This window comes from Typopeltis vanoorti, chromosome 11 (genome assembly GCF_054136105.1).
Source record: "Typopeltis vanoorti isolate ZY-2024b chromosome 11, IOZ_Tvanoo_1.0, whole genome shotgun sequence".
Classification (NCBI taxonomy): Eukaryota; Metazoa; Arthropoda; class Arachnida; order Uropygi; family Thelyphonidae; genus Typopeltis; species Typopeltis vanoorti.
The window spans coordinates 81422413-81442848 of NC_143559.1; the positions used below are offsets into that span (position 1 = coordinate 81422413).

Below are 20436 nucleotides of genomic sequence, written 5' to 3' on the forward strand. Positions count from 1 at the left end.
TATAATAAAGTTACAAGAGCATTAGATGAGGGAAAGGCATATATTGCCATTTCCCTAGACTTAGCAAAGGCATTTGACAGGGTGCCACATGATATGCTGATATTCAAGTTGCAGCACATGGGTCTTGATGTAAGATTGGTCAACTGGATTCAGGATTGGCTGTCCGATAGGTATTAGAGTTCTGTATGGTGGAGTAATATCAAAGAGGCAGAAGGTTACAAGTGGGGTTCTACAGGGCTCAGTACTGGGACCTATATTGTTTAACCTTTATATCAATGATATTGTCCGTGGATCGCAAGGGGATATTCCATTGTTTGCGGATGATATGAAGCTGGGAAGGGTTATTAGTAATAGTGCAGATGTGGTAGTCCTGCAAAAGGATTTGAATAAGCTAGATAGATGGGCAATGAATGGGGATAGATGAATGGGGGGTTTCAGTTTAATGCAGCAAAATGTAAGGTCTTGAGGTTTGGGACATATCGATGGGACGCTGCATACTCTATGGGAGGAGTTAAAGGAAGTAGTGGAAACAAGAGATTTGGGGTTGATGATTGATAGAAACCTGAAATTTTGGGAACATATTGCAAAGGTAGTGAAGGTAACACAGAGGATTGCTGCAATAATGAGGACACTGACCTGCAGAGATAAAACAGTTATCATTCCGTTGTATAAGACTCTGATCAGACCACACTTAGACTATTGTTTTCAGATTTGGTCCCCAGGATTTGAAGGGGATTAATGAACCATGGAAAGTGTACAAAGGCAGATAACAAAGATGGTTTCAGGACTGTACCATGTTAGTTATGAGGATCAGCTGAGGGAGTGTGGACTGCAGAGTTTGGTAGATAGAAGAAGGAGAAGTGATATGATTGAGACTTTTAAACTGTTGAGAGGTGGTTACAGGGTTGACACTGGGAAGTTCTTTTGCTTGGTTGAACAGTGGGAAGGAGTAATAACAAGGGGCCATGAGTGGAAGTTACGAAAGGAAACTGCCAGAAAGAGAGTGAAGAGTGGTTTCTTTGCATGGAGGGTGGTTTGCACCATGGAATGCATTGCCAGAAAGGACCTCCAACGATGAGTCTTTTGACTCCATGGAGGCATGAATAATAATAATAATAATTTGTAAAGCCTCATTAAGCTCACTTAATTGAGATATGCATGTTAGACAGTATAATTTTTTAAATAATGCCTTCACACATGTGAGAGAAAACTAAATAGAATTTATTACTCCGTTATATTTCACTAAATAATTCATGAGCTTCATTTAGGAAGAAGGCAAGAAGAACTGGCAAAAACATTTAAATTCTTAACACAAGTCATACAGCATGTGTATAATATCACATCTTGATCACAGCTGTACAGTAGGAGCATCCATGGCTTAGTCAGTATAGATAAAGCCTTTTGGTCGGAAAGACCTGGGTTCGGTTCCTGCTCATGATGTGAGGAACCTTTATTTGGTCTCTTTCATCTAAAGGTGAGTTAGTTGGTCTCGTATGGAGGTAGAAGATTTTTCCACCCAGAAACTTGGGTGTTTAGTCCTTCACAACAGGCAAACCTTAGAGCAGGCGAACACCCATGGATTACAGTCATAAAATACATACTTAATCCCTCATTAGGAGAGATCAACCAGTCCTAAGGACAGTAAAGGAAAGGAGGGGGAACCCCACACAAATAAATAAGTAAGAGGAAACACCTTTAGAGTTCAGAAACGTGGGTATAGATGTATAATAAATTAACAGTTAAACAATTATAAATTGTTTATAACAATTGATATAAACAGTTAACTTGTATTCAGAATTTAAATATTGTCTTCTGCCTTTTTCTTGAATGAAGCTCATGACGTACTAAGTGAAATATATAGAAGTTTTTACTAGCATGTATGAAGCCATTATTTAAAAAAATATATTTGCAAAGATTATTTACCATGATTTGTATGATTAACTAAGATGATTCCAGTTTTAATTACTATATCTTTACCAGGTCACAATTTTTCTACTGCTGAACTGTATCAAAGGAAATAATTTCTGAGTTGAACTAGGGTGTACATTTGAATGAATAACATAAACCTGAGTTAGTGGACAGTTAAGTGCAAGTAAATCAGTCCTTTCACTTGTGATCAACATTACCTTCTCACTAATATCCTAAATATTTATATTAAAGTGAGAAGTTGCAAAACTATTAGTAAGGGAACTAATAATTATCCAAATCAACATAAACTTTTCTGTGTTACTCACTTTCCCACCTTTTCTGTAAATGACAGGATACATTGGATCTCCAGGAGTTCCATACTCATCAAACAGACCATACCTTAGATGACCCCATTCATGAAGTAGTTGCCAACCTGAGAGATGAAATACTATATCTAACTTGTAAACTAAACTATTAAAGTAAAAATAATTATCAACTTTTAATGCATATTATGACAATCGTAAAAAAATATCAAACTATATTATGAAATATACTTTATTAAATAAGTAATTTAAGTATTTTTTGCTCAAGACTCAAGAAAATGATCAAAATCAAGTATTGCTGTAACAACATTACTGTGTCCATGCTATAATCTTATGTTTATAATAATTTTCGACAGGGCAGTAGGGAAGAAATTTTTAGAAGTAATCATACTTCAAATCTTCATGGAAAGAAGAAATTTTGACATTTAAAGAAAGTTATAGAATTCTTTCTTCTTCTTCAACCTTTTGGTTCTGTCCACTGCTGGAATAAAGTCTCCCCCATGATTTTCCAGACCACTCAGTTTTCTGCCTCTCCCATCCATCTCACTCCTGCAATTTGTTCCAGTTCATCCCTCCACCTTCTTCTCAGTCTTCCTCTTTGTCTTGCTCCATTCATTGGTCTCCACCCTGTTGTTTTTCTAGTCCATCTCCCATCACTGCATTTGGCAATATGGCTAGCCCATCTCCACTTAGCCTGTTTAATGTATTTTACAATATCCATGACACCTGTTTGAGATCTTATCGAGGTATTTTGTCTTCCTATCTCTAATTTTATTTTTAGCATACTTCTCTCCATGCAATGTTGTGTTGTTCTCAGCTTTTTGTTTAGGGCTTCTGTTAAAGTCCATATTTCTCCTCCATATGTTAGGACAGGAAGTAATCACTGGTCGAAAGCTTTTCTTTTTAGACTCATAGGGTGCAACTTCTGAATATGTCTCTCATTTTCCCATAAGCCATGCATTCAAGGTGAATTCTTTGTTCAATCTCTTTTCTTTAGCAATCCTCAAAGAATAACAATTGGCTCAAATATACATATGAAGTAATTTGTTCTATTTCATGCTTTTCAACTTTGACAGTTCTATGGTTTATATGTTTATTCATCATTATTTTTATTTTTTCTCTATTTATTTTTAATCCAATTACTCTGAAGGCTCTAATAGCAGTAATCTTGATCGTCAAGATTACTGCTATTAGAACAATATCATCTGCAAATTTCAGATGATGCAGCCTTTCTCCATTTATGTTTATTCCTTTTGTTTTCCAATCAAGGCTTCTAAAGACTTCCTCTAGTGCAACTGTAAATAATTTGGGAGATATGGAGTCGTCTTGATGGATGTCTTTTTGTATTGGGAACTTTTCACCGTTTTTATATAATTTAATTACAGAATTTGCATTATTGTAAATATGTTTTAGTGTTTCAATATATGGCTTCTCAGTTCCCTGGGTTTCAAGTGCTTTTAGTTTTGCAGATGAATCAAATGCTTTTTCATAGTCTATATAGGCCAGACATGAGGGTTTATTGTATTCAAATGATTTTTCAATCAGCTGTTTTAATGTGTGAATATGGTCCAAAGTATTGTAATTCTTTCTAAATCCAGCTTGTTCACAGGATTGCATTCTCTCTAGTTTAGATTTTATACTATTATTTATAATTTTTGTGAAGACTTTATATATGGTGGAGAGTAGGCTTATAGATCTGTAGTTTTTAATTTCTTCCTTACCCTTTTTACAAATTAATATTAATTTGTAAAAAGTGAATTGTTCCAATTTTTCTCTGTTTTAGGCATTTATTAAAGAGTTTAGTCAGCTGTTTGATAACAGGGCTTCCTCTCAGTTTTAAGAAGTCTACCATAATTCCATCTTCTCCTGGGCCTTTCCATTCTTCATTTCCTGCAGTGCCATTTCCACTTCACCTTGAAAGATCTCAGAGGCATCATGTTCTTCCTCACCCGAGTTATCCATAGATGATTCTTGAATGTCACGGTCTTTGTCTTCATAGAGTTCAGTAGAAAATTCCTCAATTATTTTGATTATTGCATCTCTATTTTTTATAAGTTCACCATTTTTTCCTCTTACAGCAGCTATTTCTTTTGTTCCAACTGATAATGTTTGTCTTAGGACCTTCATATTACTATTGTTTCTTTAATTTTCCTAGTATTATACAATCTAATTTCATGTTTCATCCTTTTATATAATTTTAAAAATTTCCGTATATTCTATTTTATTGGTGTCGTTCAAATCTCTTTTCATATCTCTTCTTTTCTTCATCAGATCTAAGGTTTTCCTGTCTCAGTTTTTTCTCTCTTTGGTGCCTCTTTACACCTTCTATTTCTAGTGCACAATTCAAGAGAGATTTTAAGATTTCATTAGCAACATCGATGGTAGTAGCTATGTTTAACTTTTTTAGTTCATTTTTGAGTGATTCTCTATAACAGCTTTTATTGTGGTAGAGGTTTTGTAGATTCACTAAATTGGACTTTTTTTCTTATGAGCTTATTTCGTTCCCATTTTTTTGTATCCATAGTTTTGCTCTTACCAGTCTGTGGTCACTTCTGTATTAAACCTATTAAGCACTTTGGTATTATTTATTATATATCTTCTGTTGGAGAGGATGAAGTCTATTTCATTGTAAGTTTGTCCATTTGGGCTTCTCCAAGTCCATTTTCGGTTGATTTTCTTCTTGAAAAAGCTGTTCATAATAAAGAGGTTATTTTCTTCTGCAAATTCAATAAGTCTTTCTCCACTTTCATTTTTCTGTCCAAAACCAAATTTATCGATTTTTTTTTATACAATGAAACCTGTGGTGAATTCATCACTAAAAACACACGTACTAACCACAGTGATAAGTTTTAATACATAAATATTTCATCCTAAGTATCTTGGGACATCCTCAGTACAGTAATTCAAGCAATACTAGGAATAAATATTAGCATTAAAGTCACCCATTATAATTATGTAGAATTCTTTAGAATTATTTAATGCGGATTCTAATGTTTCATAGAAATCTTCCTTCTATCTCTTCATCTGGATGGTCTGTAGTTGGGTCGTATATTTGTATAATTTTCAGTTGGTATCTTTTATTAATGAAGAAACTTAGTTTAGCTATTCTTGATGTTATTTTATTAACAAACAGGACATTGTCCTTGATTGTTTTATTTATTAGGAATCCTACACTACCAGTTGAATTTCTGTCACATTCACAGTGGTAGAATAGATGTCCATCTTTTAATCGCATGAGTTTCTTCTTTCATTCTTATCTCTGAAAGGCCCACAACGTCCCATTTTATATGGTCTAATTCCTTCATCAGTTCTTCCAATCAATCATCATCCTGTAGAGATCTGCAGTTATATGTTCCTATTAATATCCTTCTATCATTGTACACTGTAGGTGGACTCATTGTAGCTAGTGGAGACTGTAGCATATTTTTCGACCTAGACCTTCTGCTTAAGTCCAGGACGCGTCCCTTTTTATGTTGGCAATGGACGAGCCAGTATGTAATTTTCCTACTTTATTCATCATTTGCATTGTCCTCATGGGGAGGTATTTGGTCTTATAGCACCACGCTGGCCAGACAGGTTGGTGCCTCACAATAGTGCATAAGATGAAATGGCAGCAAAATAGGCAAGATTCACCCCTAACCCTCGAATACTCTAATAGCATTGGGTTAAGGAGCGAGAAGAGAAGAAAGAAGCAAGGAATGAAGAGGAGGGACAAGTCTACAGATAATATAACAGATGTATATTACATGAAGTAAGGCATGGTCCAGCATCAGGTACCAAGGGTTTGCCACACCCGTACTCACTAAAGTGAGCCCCTGAGTATATTGAATTCTTTACCATTCAACAAATGAATAAAATTAGAAATATTATTATTGTTCCGGGAAACTCCAAGGAGTCGACAGACTCATCGAGGGAGGCCCTAACATCATGTCTGGAACAACTATTCAACATTCACACAGTATCTATCATATCTTGCCTTGAACTCATTCACGGTCGTAGCACACAACAGACTCTGGAAGCTTATTCCACTCATTCACCACTCTCCAAGTAAAAAACCTAGCTCTAACACCCTTTTCAACCACGCTCTTGCCCAGCTTCCATTCATGGCCCCTAGTCCTCGCACCACCAGTCATATTTTCAAAAATATCTTCTGGATTAATCTTATAAAAACCCTTCAGTAATTTGAATGTCTCAATCATATCACCCCTCCTTCGCCTATATTCCAATTTCTGCAACCCACAAATCTTCAACCTATTCATACTTGTCACTGGACCCTCTCCACTTCCTCCCCATCACGAAGAAACCCTGGTGCCCATAACTGGGCACAGAAGTCCAGATGGAGTCTTATCAAGGCTCGATACAGAGGAACAACAACTTGTTTGTCTCTGCATGTTAAAGTATTTTTCAGAAGCCAAGTGATTTGGCGAGCTGTTTTAGTCACTTTTGCAATGTGCCCCCTAAACTTCAACTCCCTATCCACCAACACTCCCAAATCCCTGGCCTCATCAATCTCCTGGAGTACGGTTCCACCAATGCGATATACTGCTGCTATTCTTTTCACCCCAAAGTGAATAACCTTACACTTTGCCACATTAAACTGACATCCATTTTTCCTAGCCCATTCTTCCAAACTATCCAAATCATCCTGTAAAATTTTGACATCCTGTGCACTCACAATTGCTCTACCCAACTTTGTATCATCAGCAAACAAGTGAACACTTCCTCTCAAATCCTTTCCATTATCATTGATGAACAAATTGAAAAGCAGTGGTCCAAGAACAGAGCCCTGTGGCACTCCACTAGTCACAAGATGTCTTTTTGACTACACTCCTGAATAAACCACTCTCTGGTATCTCTCCTTCAACCACCCTCCTATCCATCTCACCAAACCTATATCCATCCCCATCTGCTCCAGTTTACTGATTAGGGTTCCATGTGGTATCCTATCAAAGGCCTTGGCAAGGTCCAGTAGTATCACTGTAAACCCACTACCCCTATCCAGTTCAGCCGTCACTGTGTTATAAAACGTGAGCAAGTTACTGAGGCATGATCTACCTTTCACAAAACCATGTTGTCCCCCATACAATATCCCATTTTCATCTATCCAATCGTGTATTCTTTTCTTGACTAATTTTTCTAAGACCTTGACAATGATTCCTGATATGCTAATCGGTCGGTAATTTACAACAGCAGTCTTGGAACCACCTTTATGCAGTGGAACTATTTTCCCCTCCTTCCACCCGCTCGGGACTAACCCAGACCCGAGACTCAAATTAAACAAAATGGTCAAGGGTACTGACAATTCTTTAGCTGCTTCTCGTACTACACGAGCTGGTATACCATCCAATCCCACAGATGTATTCACATTGAGGTTATGCAATAGACTACTCACCTCCTCTTCATTCACCACAATTCCCGTATAATCTACTGGTTTATTCGTTTCTGCAATGTCACTACCTGGATGATATATTCTTGCAAAGTGCTCACTCAGTAACTCAACTATCTCAACTGATTCAGTTACCTCCCTACCATCGGCATTCTTTAAAATCATTCTGCCATGTACATTTTTCCTTTTACCTGTTACATATCTAAAAAACTGTTTAGGATTCTCTTTAGCTTGCATGGCCAATGTTCTTTCGTAATCCTTTTTTGCTTTTCTTACCACACTCGTCACCTTCTGGCCTGCGCTTTATAAAGTTCATGTGCCTGCCGGTCACCTTTCTCCTTAAATTCCCTCCATAGTTGTTTCTTTTTTTGCAGCTCAAGCTTAATGGTGTTATTCATCCATTTAACCCCTACATGATTTATTATTCGGACTCTAGGTATACAGTCAGCCATTGCTTCATGCAAGCACTTCTTAACTACCTCCCATGCACTATCAACTTCTAGTCCTTGCAGTTGTACATGCCATGGCACTGAACCAATCAAACTCCTAAGCTTGTCATACTTTCCAGCCCGATAATTCCACATGTACCCTGTCTTAATTGAAAATTCTACACCTTTAGCCACCTCCCAAGTCAAGACCCTATGATCACTTTCACCGATTGGTGGCAATGTGGTCATATTTGTTACAGCCAAATCCTCAGATGTAATTACTAGGTCAAGCACTCTCTGACCCCAAGTATTTTCTATTACATGCTGTCGCAGATAGTTATCCCTTAATAACCGCATAAAATACATTTCCTTCCTCTCGTGTGTCCTCTCCTCACTCCACTCAATGCGACCATAGTTGAAATCTCCCATAATAATCCTCCTCCTTCCACTCATTTCTTCTATTTGCTTGTGCATACTGTCACCACCATCTTTTCCATCACCTGGTCTATAGCAGCACCCAATTGTATATTTAATTCTGCTAGCCACAATCTCACACCAAATGGCCTCAAATGTGCTCTTTTCTCTATCCTGCAATTCAACTTCTATTCTCCTTGGCTGTAGCTCATCAGCTATCATCAACAATACTCCTCCCCCCATTTTATTCTCTCTGTCATTCCTGAACACACTATACCCATCACATTTAATCCCACTAGCTATCTCATCTACAGTCAGCCATGTTTCACTAATACCAATAACCTGTGGTCTGGAAGTGCCATGGTTGGCACGTCCACACTAATACTCCTAGTATTAGTGTGGAAGTGCCAACTAATACTCTTAGTATTAGTGTACATGAATTTAAGACTCCCATTAGCCTCAACCCTACCTTGATGCCTTATATTAACTATCCCACTCTGGTTTGTTGTCCTTATTTGCTCTAGCATATTATATTCATTCTTACATTCAACTGCCTCCCTAAATACTGTATATCTACTCCCCCCCCCCCTTAACAAATCTAGTTTCCCTGAATTTGCACATCCACTACATTCAGCAACACTTTCTCAAGTCTTCTTACACCGTAACCATTCAAATGCAAGCCATCCATCTTATATAGATCCTTTCGCCCATCAAACTCACTCCACACGTCCACAAATTCCACACCACTCATCATACATAACCCATGCATAAAGTCATTTGCAATTATGGACCTCCTTTTAAACATTTCACTGTCATCCGTGGCAAAAGAGTAATCATTCTAACCCTCTCACTCTTTTCTTTTGCTACCTCAAACAATTCATTCAGATCTTCTATCATTTCCATTTTATCTCCTTTCAAATCATTCATACCTGCCACAACAATCATTTCTTTCACCCTTTCCTTTTGCTCTCTAATAGACTCAGTTACATGCTTTATGGTCGCACCAGGTTGGTACGATTTTATCAAATCCTCTACTAACACACCTCGTACTAACAAGTCTCCATACAGCACTCTATCCTTCATTTTGTTCATGTTCACATTCATACGTCTATTTTTCCTGTCATACCTTTTATTATTGGTTGGTTCATTCAGTCGATTTTTGTTCATGCATTCTAGCTGCTGTTTTGCATATGAAGCGCAATAACTTTACAAAGTGCTTAACTTTGTAAAAAGATTACTTAGGATTGTAAAGTTCATCTATTAGTGAGCTAACAGAAGAGGATATCATTTCAGGAATAGAATGTGATGACGGGGTGCAGTGTATTCAGGAATGTCAAGTAGAATAAAAGTTTGGAGTGGTGCTACGGATTACAGAAAGTATAAATCCAACCAGAGAAGAGATCCTGAATGATGCTGGTAGTAACAGTATGAGTAATTATTATTATTAACAATAATAATAATTACTCATATTACTCATAGTGTGAGAGGTATACACTAATGCACACAATGCTCATCCAACCATGCTTTAAACTGATTCAATGTGTCTTTGCAACACATTCAGGCAATGCATTCCACTCAACAACCGCTCTCCATGCAAAGAACCTGCTCCTCACTCCAACCCTTCTTATACAGTTTACAATGATGGCCTTTTGTTCTACCCCCCACTTCTCCCATTTTATGAAAAATCTCTTCCATGTTGACTTGATAACAACCCCTGACTAGCTTATATCTCAATCGTATCCCTTCTCTTTCTCCTATTCACGAGGCTCTGCAATTTACATTCTCTCAATCTGTTCTCCTACTCCACATTCCAAAGATCACTGACCACCTCTGTGAATCTTCTCTGGGCCCTTTCTAACATTTCCTCATCACCATGAAAACCCAGATTCATTCCAAATCTGTGCATAACAATCCATATGAGGACCACATTGAGCAAGTTGTGAAGCCGTCACATTGGATAATTTCTTCACAACTTGTTCAATGTGGTCCCTGATTTCAGCTCCTTGATCTCTCATCTACTCTACTTTCTTGAAAGTTTCCCCACCAAGTGTATACTTTGCATCCCATTGTTGTTTACTAAAATCTCAAAACTTACACTTGCAATATTGAACTGACAGTTCCACTTGTCTATGCATTCCTGCCATTTATTCAAGTCCTCTTGTAAGGCCACAACATCCACTTGACTCTGCATTGCTCTCTCCAGTTTTGTATCATCTGCAAACAGCTGCATATCACTAGTTAAACCCATCCCAATATCATTAACATATAAACTGAACAACAATGGTCCCAAAACTGATCCCCGCTGTGCACTACTAGTGAATGAACTTTCTTTTGGGATACTACACCTCCATATACAACTTTCTGATATCTATCTGACAGCCAGTCACTGACCAACTCAGAAGTCTGTTATCCAGTCCCATCTGTATCAATTTATTTAACAGCTTGCCATGTGGCAGTCTATCAAAAGCTTTTGCAAAATCTAAGTATGCAACTGTATATGCATCTCCCCTGTCCAAGGAATTTGTCACCTTATTACGGTACATAAGCAAGTTAGTGAAACATGATCTCCCTTTAACAAACTCATGCTAATAACCACAGAATACTGCTGTTATCAACCCATTTCTGTATCCTACCTCTCACTAATCTCTCCAGTACTTCACCACAACTCCAGATATATAGCCCGGCCTATAATTTGAAGCTATAGTCTTAACATCACCTTTATGCAGTGGAACAATTTCACCCTACTTCAACTCCCTTGAAACCTGTGCTGTTGCAAGACTTTTAATAAACACACATACCAATGATAGTGCCAATTCCCTGGAACATTCCCTTAGGATGCATGGCGATATGTCATCAAATCCTATTGCTTTATTGACATCAAGTTTATTTATTTCCTCAAATACCTATTGCTCACTCACAATTAAGCCATCCTCTCCTATGTCCTCTACACTTAAGTTCATAATGATTCCACCCTGATCAGAATGAAACACCCTTATAAATTGACCACTGAATACCTCAACAATCTTCTGCAGCAATTACCATTCTATCATTTTCATCTCCATTAACATCTTACCATTATCATTCTTCCTTCTACTTGCCACACATCTAAAAAACTCTCTAGGGTTTCTCTTCACTTGATTTGCCAATTTCTGCTCATACGGCACTTTTGTTTTCCTTACTAACTGAGTCACTCTCCTGGCTCATTCTTTATACTCTTGATATAACAGATTATTACCATTATTCATCTTGTACTTCCACCAAAGTACCTTCTTTTTTCAGATTTCTGTGCAACTCTTCATTCCATGTTATAGCTCCAAGCTGGCTCATGAGCTTGCCATTATCACCAGTCTTATATAATTCCATATATATATCCTTTCCTCACAAAGGTCTGCATATGACTAGCTACAATGCAGGTGGGTGATCACTGGAGGAAAGTATAATCTGGATCTCATCATTACATTCTCTAACGAAATGATCAAATTTGGATTTGGATTTGCTCTCGATCCTCGCATGCCCTCCTTTACGTGCTACCTAAAATAGTTATCTCTGAAGAACTTGAGAAATTCGTTTTCGTTATTTCTGAACGCTAGCTCTTCATTCCAACCAATCTATACCACCATAATTAAAATCATCCATAATAATTATCCTTCCTTTGTTCACTATTCCAAGTTGTTTATACATTTCTTCATCACCACCCTCCACATTCCTAGGCCTATAGTAACATCCAACTAAATATGTCTTCCTGTCAACCTCATCATCAGTAGCACTCCCCCCTCCCTTCTTGCCCTTTCTATCCTTGCGAAAAATACTGTATCCTTCCATTTATATTCCTGCGATATCATCTTCATTCAACCATGTTTCACTTATTCCAATGATTTTGGGGAAAATAAACTTAATCACTGAAACCATTTCATCCCCCTTATTTCTGATACTTCTGGCATTTGTAAACAACACAGCAGTTTATTTTTAGGTCTACAGCCAGTCCTATCCAAGCCATGTGTTGGTTGGGATTTCCCCACCCACACCTGCCCAATCACCTTTATCACCACTTACCACATATATCTGCTCAGTCTCAACTTCCCCTTCCACATCTCAATATACTCCATATTCAACACACATTCACTGCTGCTTTCAACATCACTCTCCCTGTCCACCCAAGTTTCCCCCGCTTCCGTCTTCCTCTTGCATTCCCATTCTCTCACACTACTACTGTTTCTATGCCAAGTACTTCTGCCTCTTCAACTCTCCTAATTTTTCCCCTTCATCTCTTTCTTCTGATCTCTTGCATGCATCACACACACACACACACACACACACACTGCACTTCCATCCGACAACACTTTCTTCAGTACACTTACTCTAAAGCCATTTAAATGCAATCCATCATGCCTGCATAATTTCATTCTTCTTCCCTCAAACACATGCCATACATCCACAAACTGCATTCTCTTCTCCTTACACAGCTCCACTACCATACCATACCATTCACGATTTTGGCTCTCTGTCACAACTCATCATCGTAATATAGACAACACATTTGCAACTGTTTGGTGCCAGGTAGAGGTTAATAGGAAGAAGCACATAGCACATGCTGCTATAATCCAGACTCTTCTAATGAACATTGTATGAGGAAAAAGCATATGATATCAGCATGTGTGCTACAAAAATGTGCAAAAGAATTAGTATTGCCTCTCATTGGTTTATTCAACTTAAGCACAAGCACAATTCCTAATGAGGGTAAAAAGAGAAAGATAATTCTATCATACAACGGCAGAGCTAAGACAAAAGCAACTGGTTGTGGCCTAATCAGTATCTCTAGTATAAGGTACTGGAGAGGCCAATCAGGATCTGTATCTAGAGGTCAGTAAAGCACTTTGATTTTCTATAGAGTACAGTGTCTTTCTTAAAGATAGATCTTGTTTTGTACTTTCATCACATTTTATAATGAGAGTGAGTACAAGGGAAATGGAATACCTGTGGATTTTTCCAAGGTATTTAAGAATATTTCAAAATGGAGGTTGTTAGAAAAACTCAATGGGGTGGGTACGCAAGGCTTGTGACAAGTGTATGAGAGTAGCTGACTGGCAGGTATAAGAGAGTAATGTACGGGAGTGCTCAGTTCAAAGAGAAAGGGGGGAGGGGATGAAAGTGGAATACCACAGGATTGCTACACTTGGGCCATTGCTATGTATGGAAAGGCTTAGATGTTGTTGATTATTCACAATAGCACTTCATAGTATAAACAATACCAAGAGAGGAAATAATACATTTATTAAACTTACTAATATTTTGCTGGTTTTCTACCCAGCATCTTCAAAGCACAATTGGACTGCATTATGCATCACTTGACCAAATGCCAAAATGATGTTTCTGGAAAGAAATCGTGTTTTGTAAAATTTTCTTAGGAACATATTCCATTTGGCATTTAGTTCTTCGAAAGTGAAAATATTTAGTCTGTGAAAATATAGACTCCTGTTGGTCTCGATTATTTTATAGGTAGGTTACATCATTATACATCATACGGCAAATTAATTTCCAAAACATCAATTTGGCGCTTGGTCAAATGACGCATTTATAACTATCACAAACACACAGCACTGAAATTAATAACTATGGAAAAAATTTCAAATTGTAACTGAAACAGAACTAATCCTTATATGGCACTCTCTCTGTTCCAGATAACCATAAAGTTGGAGAAGTCAAGTTATCAGGTTTCAAAATAATAGTCTCCCAGATTTTGGACAAATTAATGCATCCATACTTGTTGAGGTTGGAGAGTGCTTCATAGCTAATGATGATTCTAAAAATAGTATCTCAGACCTATAATGACTTCTATGTAATATCGATGTTTTCCTCCATCTAGTATTATGTTGAGTATCCAGGAGCACGGTCTGTTAATTCTTATTTGCTATACAGATGATTGCAAATGTAATTTTTGTGTTCTTCAAGATGTTAACTGATCTACTAGTCTGTCCAAAGTAGGCTAAACTGCATGCACAAGAAACTTTATACACTCCAGAATGTACAAATGGATGAAATTTGCATCTCCCCCCAGATAACTTCTATATGGAACAGTTTGAAAACCAAGCACCGAACACAGCCACACTTAAACCAATAATTTAGGTGCTATGTCGATGTGTTTGCTATTTGGTCTCATAGTGCTGACACGCTCTGGATTCTCCCCTCTCACTCTCTTGCTTCAGCTTCTCTCAAACCTTTTACCTAATTAATATGTGTGGATGATGTGTTCTCCATTTGACCTCATGGCCTAAAAACACTATACTCTTTCATATCTCACCTCAATAATTTTTACCCTAGAATCCAGTTTACCATGGAAAAAGAAATTAATAATAGTTTAGCCTTTCTAGACACCTTGGTAACATACCTACCCAATATAACCTCTTTTTCAGTATACAGAAAACCCACTCACACAGGCAGATACATTCACAAACTTTACCATCATCCTTCCCTCTCTCAACAATATGGCATCATTAAAACACCAATAATAAAGTCTATAATCTTTGTTCTGATGAGTCCTCTCTTACAGCAGAACTTAATCATATGCATTCATCTTCTTCTTTAGCACATCAATCCGAAGATTAGTAATTATAGCAGCACATTCTGTCTTGTGACTTCCTTTTTATCTTTTCATAACTCTTAGCACCAGTTAGCATCAATATGTTATTCATATATGAAATTCTTGGTCTGCCTCGTGGCCTCTTTCCTTCTACAGTCCCCTCCATTATTTCTGTAATCAGTCTCCCATGCATCAAATGGTGCCCAATTAAGTTTTTCTTCTCTTATTGATGTGTTTCATTAATGACCGCTCTTCATGAACTATATTTAGAACTTCTTCATTACTTTTCCTTTCTGTCCAACTAATTTTCATCATCTTTCTCCAGCACCAAAGTTCAAATGCCTCTAACTTTTTGATGTCTTCTTCCTCCAACTTTTTGATGTCTTCTTTTGTTAGAGTCCAGGCCTCACAACCATATAATGCAATGCTCCATATAAATGTTTTCACTACCCTTTTTTTTTGAGCTGGATGCTAAGTCCTTTACTGGTAAAAATGTTAGTTCCATTGTAGAATGTTTTTTGGCCAGGATCATTCGCGCTTTAATATCTGATTGTTTTCTTCCATCTTCTGTGATGGAAGACTTCCAGATATTTAAAAGAAGATACCTGTTGTATTAGGTTATTATTTATTTCCAGGTTTATTTTCATTGGATTTCCTTTACTTGTAATTAATAATTTTGTTTTCTTATAATTAATTTTTAGGCAGTACAGTCTGAAAATTTCTTCCATCTTTGTCAGGGTGGCTTTCAGTTTGTTTTTGTTATCAGCTATAACTGCTATATCATCCGCCACCCGTAGCCAGTTAATATCAATTCCATTTATCTTAATTCCTGTTTCTGTTAGTTCTTTCAATTTATTTATTGCATCTTCAATGTACAGATTAAACAATATGGGTGAAAGAGAACACCCCTGTCTTACACCTCTATGTATTTTTGCCATTGCGGTTTTTGTTTTATTGCTGGCTGCTTCTATTAAGGCTTCCTGATGCTTATAAAGATTAAATATGAGCCTTCTATCTCTCCAATCTACCTTTACTGTTTTTAGGAGACGAAACATTTGTTTCCAGTCTTGTGTTTTCACTGGAAAACACAAGAAAGCCTTGTCGAAGGCTTTCTCCAAGTCAAGAAAGCCTATCAGAGTATTTTGATTCTTCTCAAATCTTCTTTCGATAACTGTTCTTAGAGCTAGGATTGCTTCTCTTGTTCCCCTGCTCTTTCCTGAATCCAAACTGATCATTGCCAACATATTCTTCAACCTTCTTTGTTAGTCTTTTTTGTATAATTCTGAGTAGTATTTTCGGAGCATGTGATATTAAGCTTATTGTTCAATGATTTTCACACTTGTTTGCATTATCTTGAAAAAGGAAGACTTAGTTATGTTTCCTGAGTATTTTATTAATTTTGAAGAGATGTTATCAATGCCTGGTACCTTGTTGGTTGACAATTCATGTGGTGCCCATTCAGATTCATCTTTTAATATAGTTGGACCAATTTCTTCCACATCAAGTCTTGTTCCATCTTCTATAGCCTTGGCATCCAGACTTTTCCAGTATATAGATCTACTAAGTACTCCTTCCATCTTTCCAAAATTTCTTCTTTATCTATAAGTATAAGATGGATGGCTTACATTTGAATGGTTACGGTGTAAGAAGACTTGAGAAAGTGTTGCTGAATGTAGTGGATGTGCCAATTCAGGGAAACTAGATTTGTTAAGGGGGGGGGGGAGTAGATATACAGTCCTTAGGGAGGCAGTTGAATGTAAGAATGAATATAATATGCCAGAGCAAATAAGGACAACAAATCAGAGTGGGATAGTTAATATAAGGCATCAAGGTAGGGTTGGGGCTAATGGGGGTCTTAAATTCATGTACACTAATACTAAGAGTATTAGTTGGCACTTCCACACTAATACTAGGAGTATTAGTGTGGACGTGCCAACCATGGCACTTCCAGACCACAGGTTATTGGTATTAGTGAGACATGGCTGACTGTAGATGATATAGCCAGTGGGATTGAATGTGATGGGTATAGTGTGTTCAGGAATGACAGAGAGAATAAAATGGGGGGAGGAGTATTGTTGATGATAGCTGATGAGCTACAGCCAAGGAGAATAGAAGTTGAATTGCAGGATAGAGAAAAGAGCACATTTGAGGCCATTTGGTGTGAGATTGTGGCTAGCAGAACTAAATATACAATTGGGTGCTGCTATAGACCAGGTGATGGAAAAGATGGTGGTGACAGTATGCACAAGCAAATAGAAGAAATGAGTGGAAGGAGGGTGATTATTATGGGGGATTTCAACTATGGTCACATTGATTGGAGTGAGGAGAGGACACACGGGAGGAAGGAATTGGATTTTATGCAGTTATTAAGGGATAACTATCTGCGACAGCATGTAATGAAAAATACTAGGGGTCAGAGAGTGCTTGACCTAGTAATTACATCTGAGGATTTGGCTGTAACAAATATGACCATATTGCCACCAATTGGTGAGAGTGATCATAGGGTCTTGACTTGGGAGGTGGCTAAAGGTGTAGAATTTTCAATTAAGACAGGGTACATGTGGAATTATCGGGCTGGAAAGTATGACAAGCTTAGGAGTTTGATTGGTTCAGTGCCATGGCATGTACAACTGCAAGGACTAGAAGTTGATAATGCATGGGAGGTAGTTAAGAAGTGCTTGCATGAAGCAATGGCTGACTGTATACCTAGAGTCCGAATAATAAATCAAGTAGGGGTTAAATGGATGAATAACACCATTAAGCTTGAGCTGCAAAATAAGAAACAACTATGGAGGGAATTTATTGAGAAAGGTGACCGGCAGGCACATGAACGGTATAAAGCACAGGCCAGAAGGGTGACGAGTGTGGTAAGAAAAGCAAAAAAGGATTACGAAAGAACATTGGCCATGCAGGCTAAAGAGAATCCTAAACAGTTTTTTAGATATGTAGCAAGTAAAAGGAAAAATGTACATGGCAGAATGATTTTAAAGAATGCCGATGGTAGGGAGGTAACTGAATCAGTTGAGATAGTTGAGTTACTGAATGAGTACTTTGCAAGAATATATCATCCAGGTGGTGACATTGCAGAAATGAATAAACCAGTAGATTATACGGGAATTGTGATGAAGTGGACCTCAATGTCAATACACCTGTGGGATTGGATGCTATACCAGCTCGTGTTGTACAAGAAGCAGCTAAAGAATTGTCAGTACCCTTGACCATTTTGTTTAACCCCCGAACCGGCCGGTGTGGATGAAATATTTAACACTCCCTAGCTTTTTTTTTTTCATGGATCAAAAATTCGTCGGCATTCTACCTTTTATCATGCCATTGCCTTCCTCCGCCGTTAATCTCGTTACGGCTATTCTATAGCATTAGTGGATTAACTGTTGCTGAGTGACCTTTGTGTCCCCTCCCCCTGTCTTTACATCTATTGTGTTGCTTAGAATTTCATTTACCGTCCTAAGTTATTTGACCTTTCTTGCCTCTAAAATGATTTATTGTGTCTCTTCCCAAAAATTGAAACCAATTTCACATATGCAAAAAAAAAAATCAATCCTGAAATGTCCACTGATCAGCTTTTGCAATGAATCTATTTAGTGATAGTGAATTTGGTGTATTTTATTCTACAAATCAGTGCACCGGAAGAGATGCACTGATTGTTCTTTCACTTTACGTATAATAATTGAATAATTTTTTTTCGAATTTTAAAATTTTCAAATGTTTGCTTTGAAAATATTATGTCAAATATTTATATTTTTAAATAATATTTATTGAAATAAATATGTCCTTTTTCATTCGTTTCTAGCGAAATAGCATTATATGGATCATCACATTTCAGATTTAGAAACGATTTTTTGTTATTCATAAAGACAAAATAAAAAAAAATGTTAAAATGCTAAATTACCTTACTCGGTTTCCGATTGTGTCTTTTTGGTATCAAAAATTTATATCCAATGATATTTTAGCAGTGATTCTTCCCCTTCGTCATTTATTTATTTATTTATTTGTATTATGCATATTACGATAATATCTAGTGCATAACCTCGTAGATATGTTGAAATTATAATGTGAAAAATATCATATACGGAATGATTCAACATTTTTGCTCATTTTGAAGATTTTCTAATGCTTTCCCCCCCTCCTTATTCTCTCCTGGAACTGAATTGCATAACTACTCTAAATTTCTATACAGGTTTGAAAGCTTTTCTAGACAGCATTCAAAATCAATTACTTAATTTTACCATTTTGACAAAAGATATACGGCAATCAGATTGTATCGTGAAGCTTCTAAATCTGTTCTATTTATTTGCAATCTAAAACCAGCTGTTCTACTGCCCGCTGAAATTACGTGAAATTTTAGAAATAATAAGCTATATTTTCACCATGCAAAATTGTTTATATGCATACCACACAAAAGAAAGTTCAGTAGTATTATTTGTGTTTGTTTTTCTTTTAAAAAAATCTAAATATTACTTCTTCTGCTGCTGGAAGCTATTTCTGAAATAATCTACGTCTTATAAATACTTGGTAATTCTACAAATCAGTGTACCGGAAGAGTTGCACTGATTGTTCTTTCACTTTACGTATAATAATTGAATAATTTTTTTTCGAATTTCAGAATTTTCAAATGTTTGCTTTGAAAATATTATGTCAAATATTTATATTTTTAAACAATATTTATTGAAATAAATATGTCCTTTTTCTTTCGTTTCTAGCGAAATAGCATTATATGGATCATCACATATCAGTTTTAGAAACGATTTTTTGTTATTCATAAAGACAAAATAAAAAAAAAATGTTAAAATGCTACATTGCATTACTCGGTTTCCGATTGTGTGTCTTTTTGGTATCAAAAATTTATATCCAATGATATTTTAGCAGTGATTCTTCGCCTTCGTCATTTATTTATTTATTTATTTGTATTATGCATATTACGATAATATCTAGTGCACATCCTCGTAGATATGTTGAAAATATAATGGGAAAAATATCATATACGGAATGATTCAAAATTCTTTTTCATTTTGAAGATTTTCTAATGCTTTCCCCCCCCCCCTCCTTATCCTCTCCTAGAACTCACAGGTTTGAAAGCTTTTCTAGAGAGCATTCAAAATCAATTACTTCATTTTACCATTTTGACAAAAGATATACGGCAATCAGATTGTATTGTGAAACTTCTAATTCTGTTCTATTTATTTGCAATCTAAAACCAGCTGTTCTACTGCCCGCTGAAATTACGTGAAATTTTAGAAATAATATGCTATATTTTCACCATGCAAAATTGTTTATATGCATACCACACAAAAGAAAGTTTAGTAGTATTATTTGTGTTTGTTTTTCTTTAAAAAAATCTAAATATTACTTCTTATGCTGCTGGAAGCTATTTCTGAAATAATC

The 20436-nt window shown here is 36.7% G+C and overlaps 1 protein-coding gene across 2 annotated transcripts in view; it reads right to left on the reverse strand.

Moving 5' to 3' along the window:
* The window catches only part of LOC150101792 (calcium-activated chloride channel regulator 1-like), a 252305-nt gene that overhangs the window by 197011 nt on the left and 34858 nt on the right, over nt 1–20436 (reverse strand). For both annotated transcript variants that reach the window (XM_090400230.1, XM_090400231.1), the window contains exon 4: nt 2235–2341. In XM_090400230.1, coding sequence (XP_090256356.1) covers nt 2235–2341 — 107 coding nt within the window. The remainder of the gene's footprint in view (nt 1–2234; nt 2342–20436) is intronic.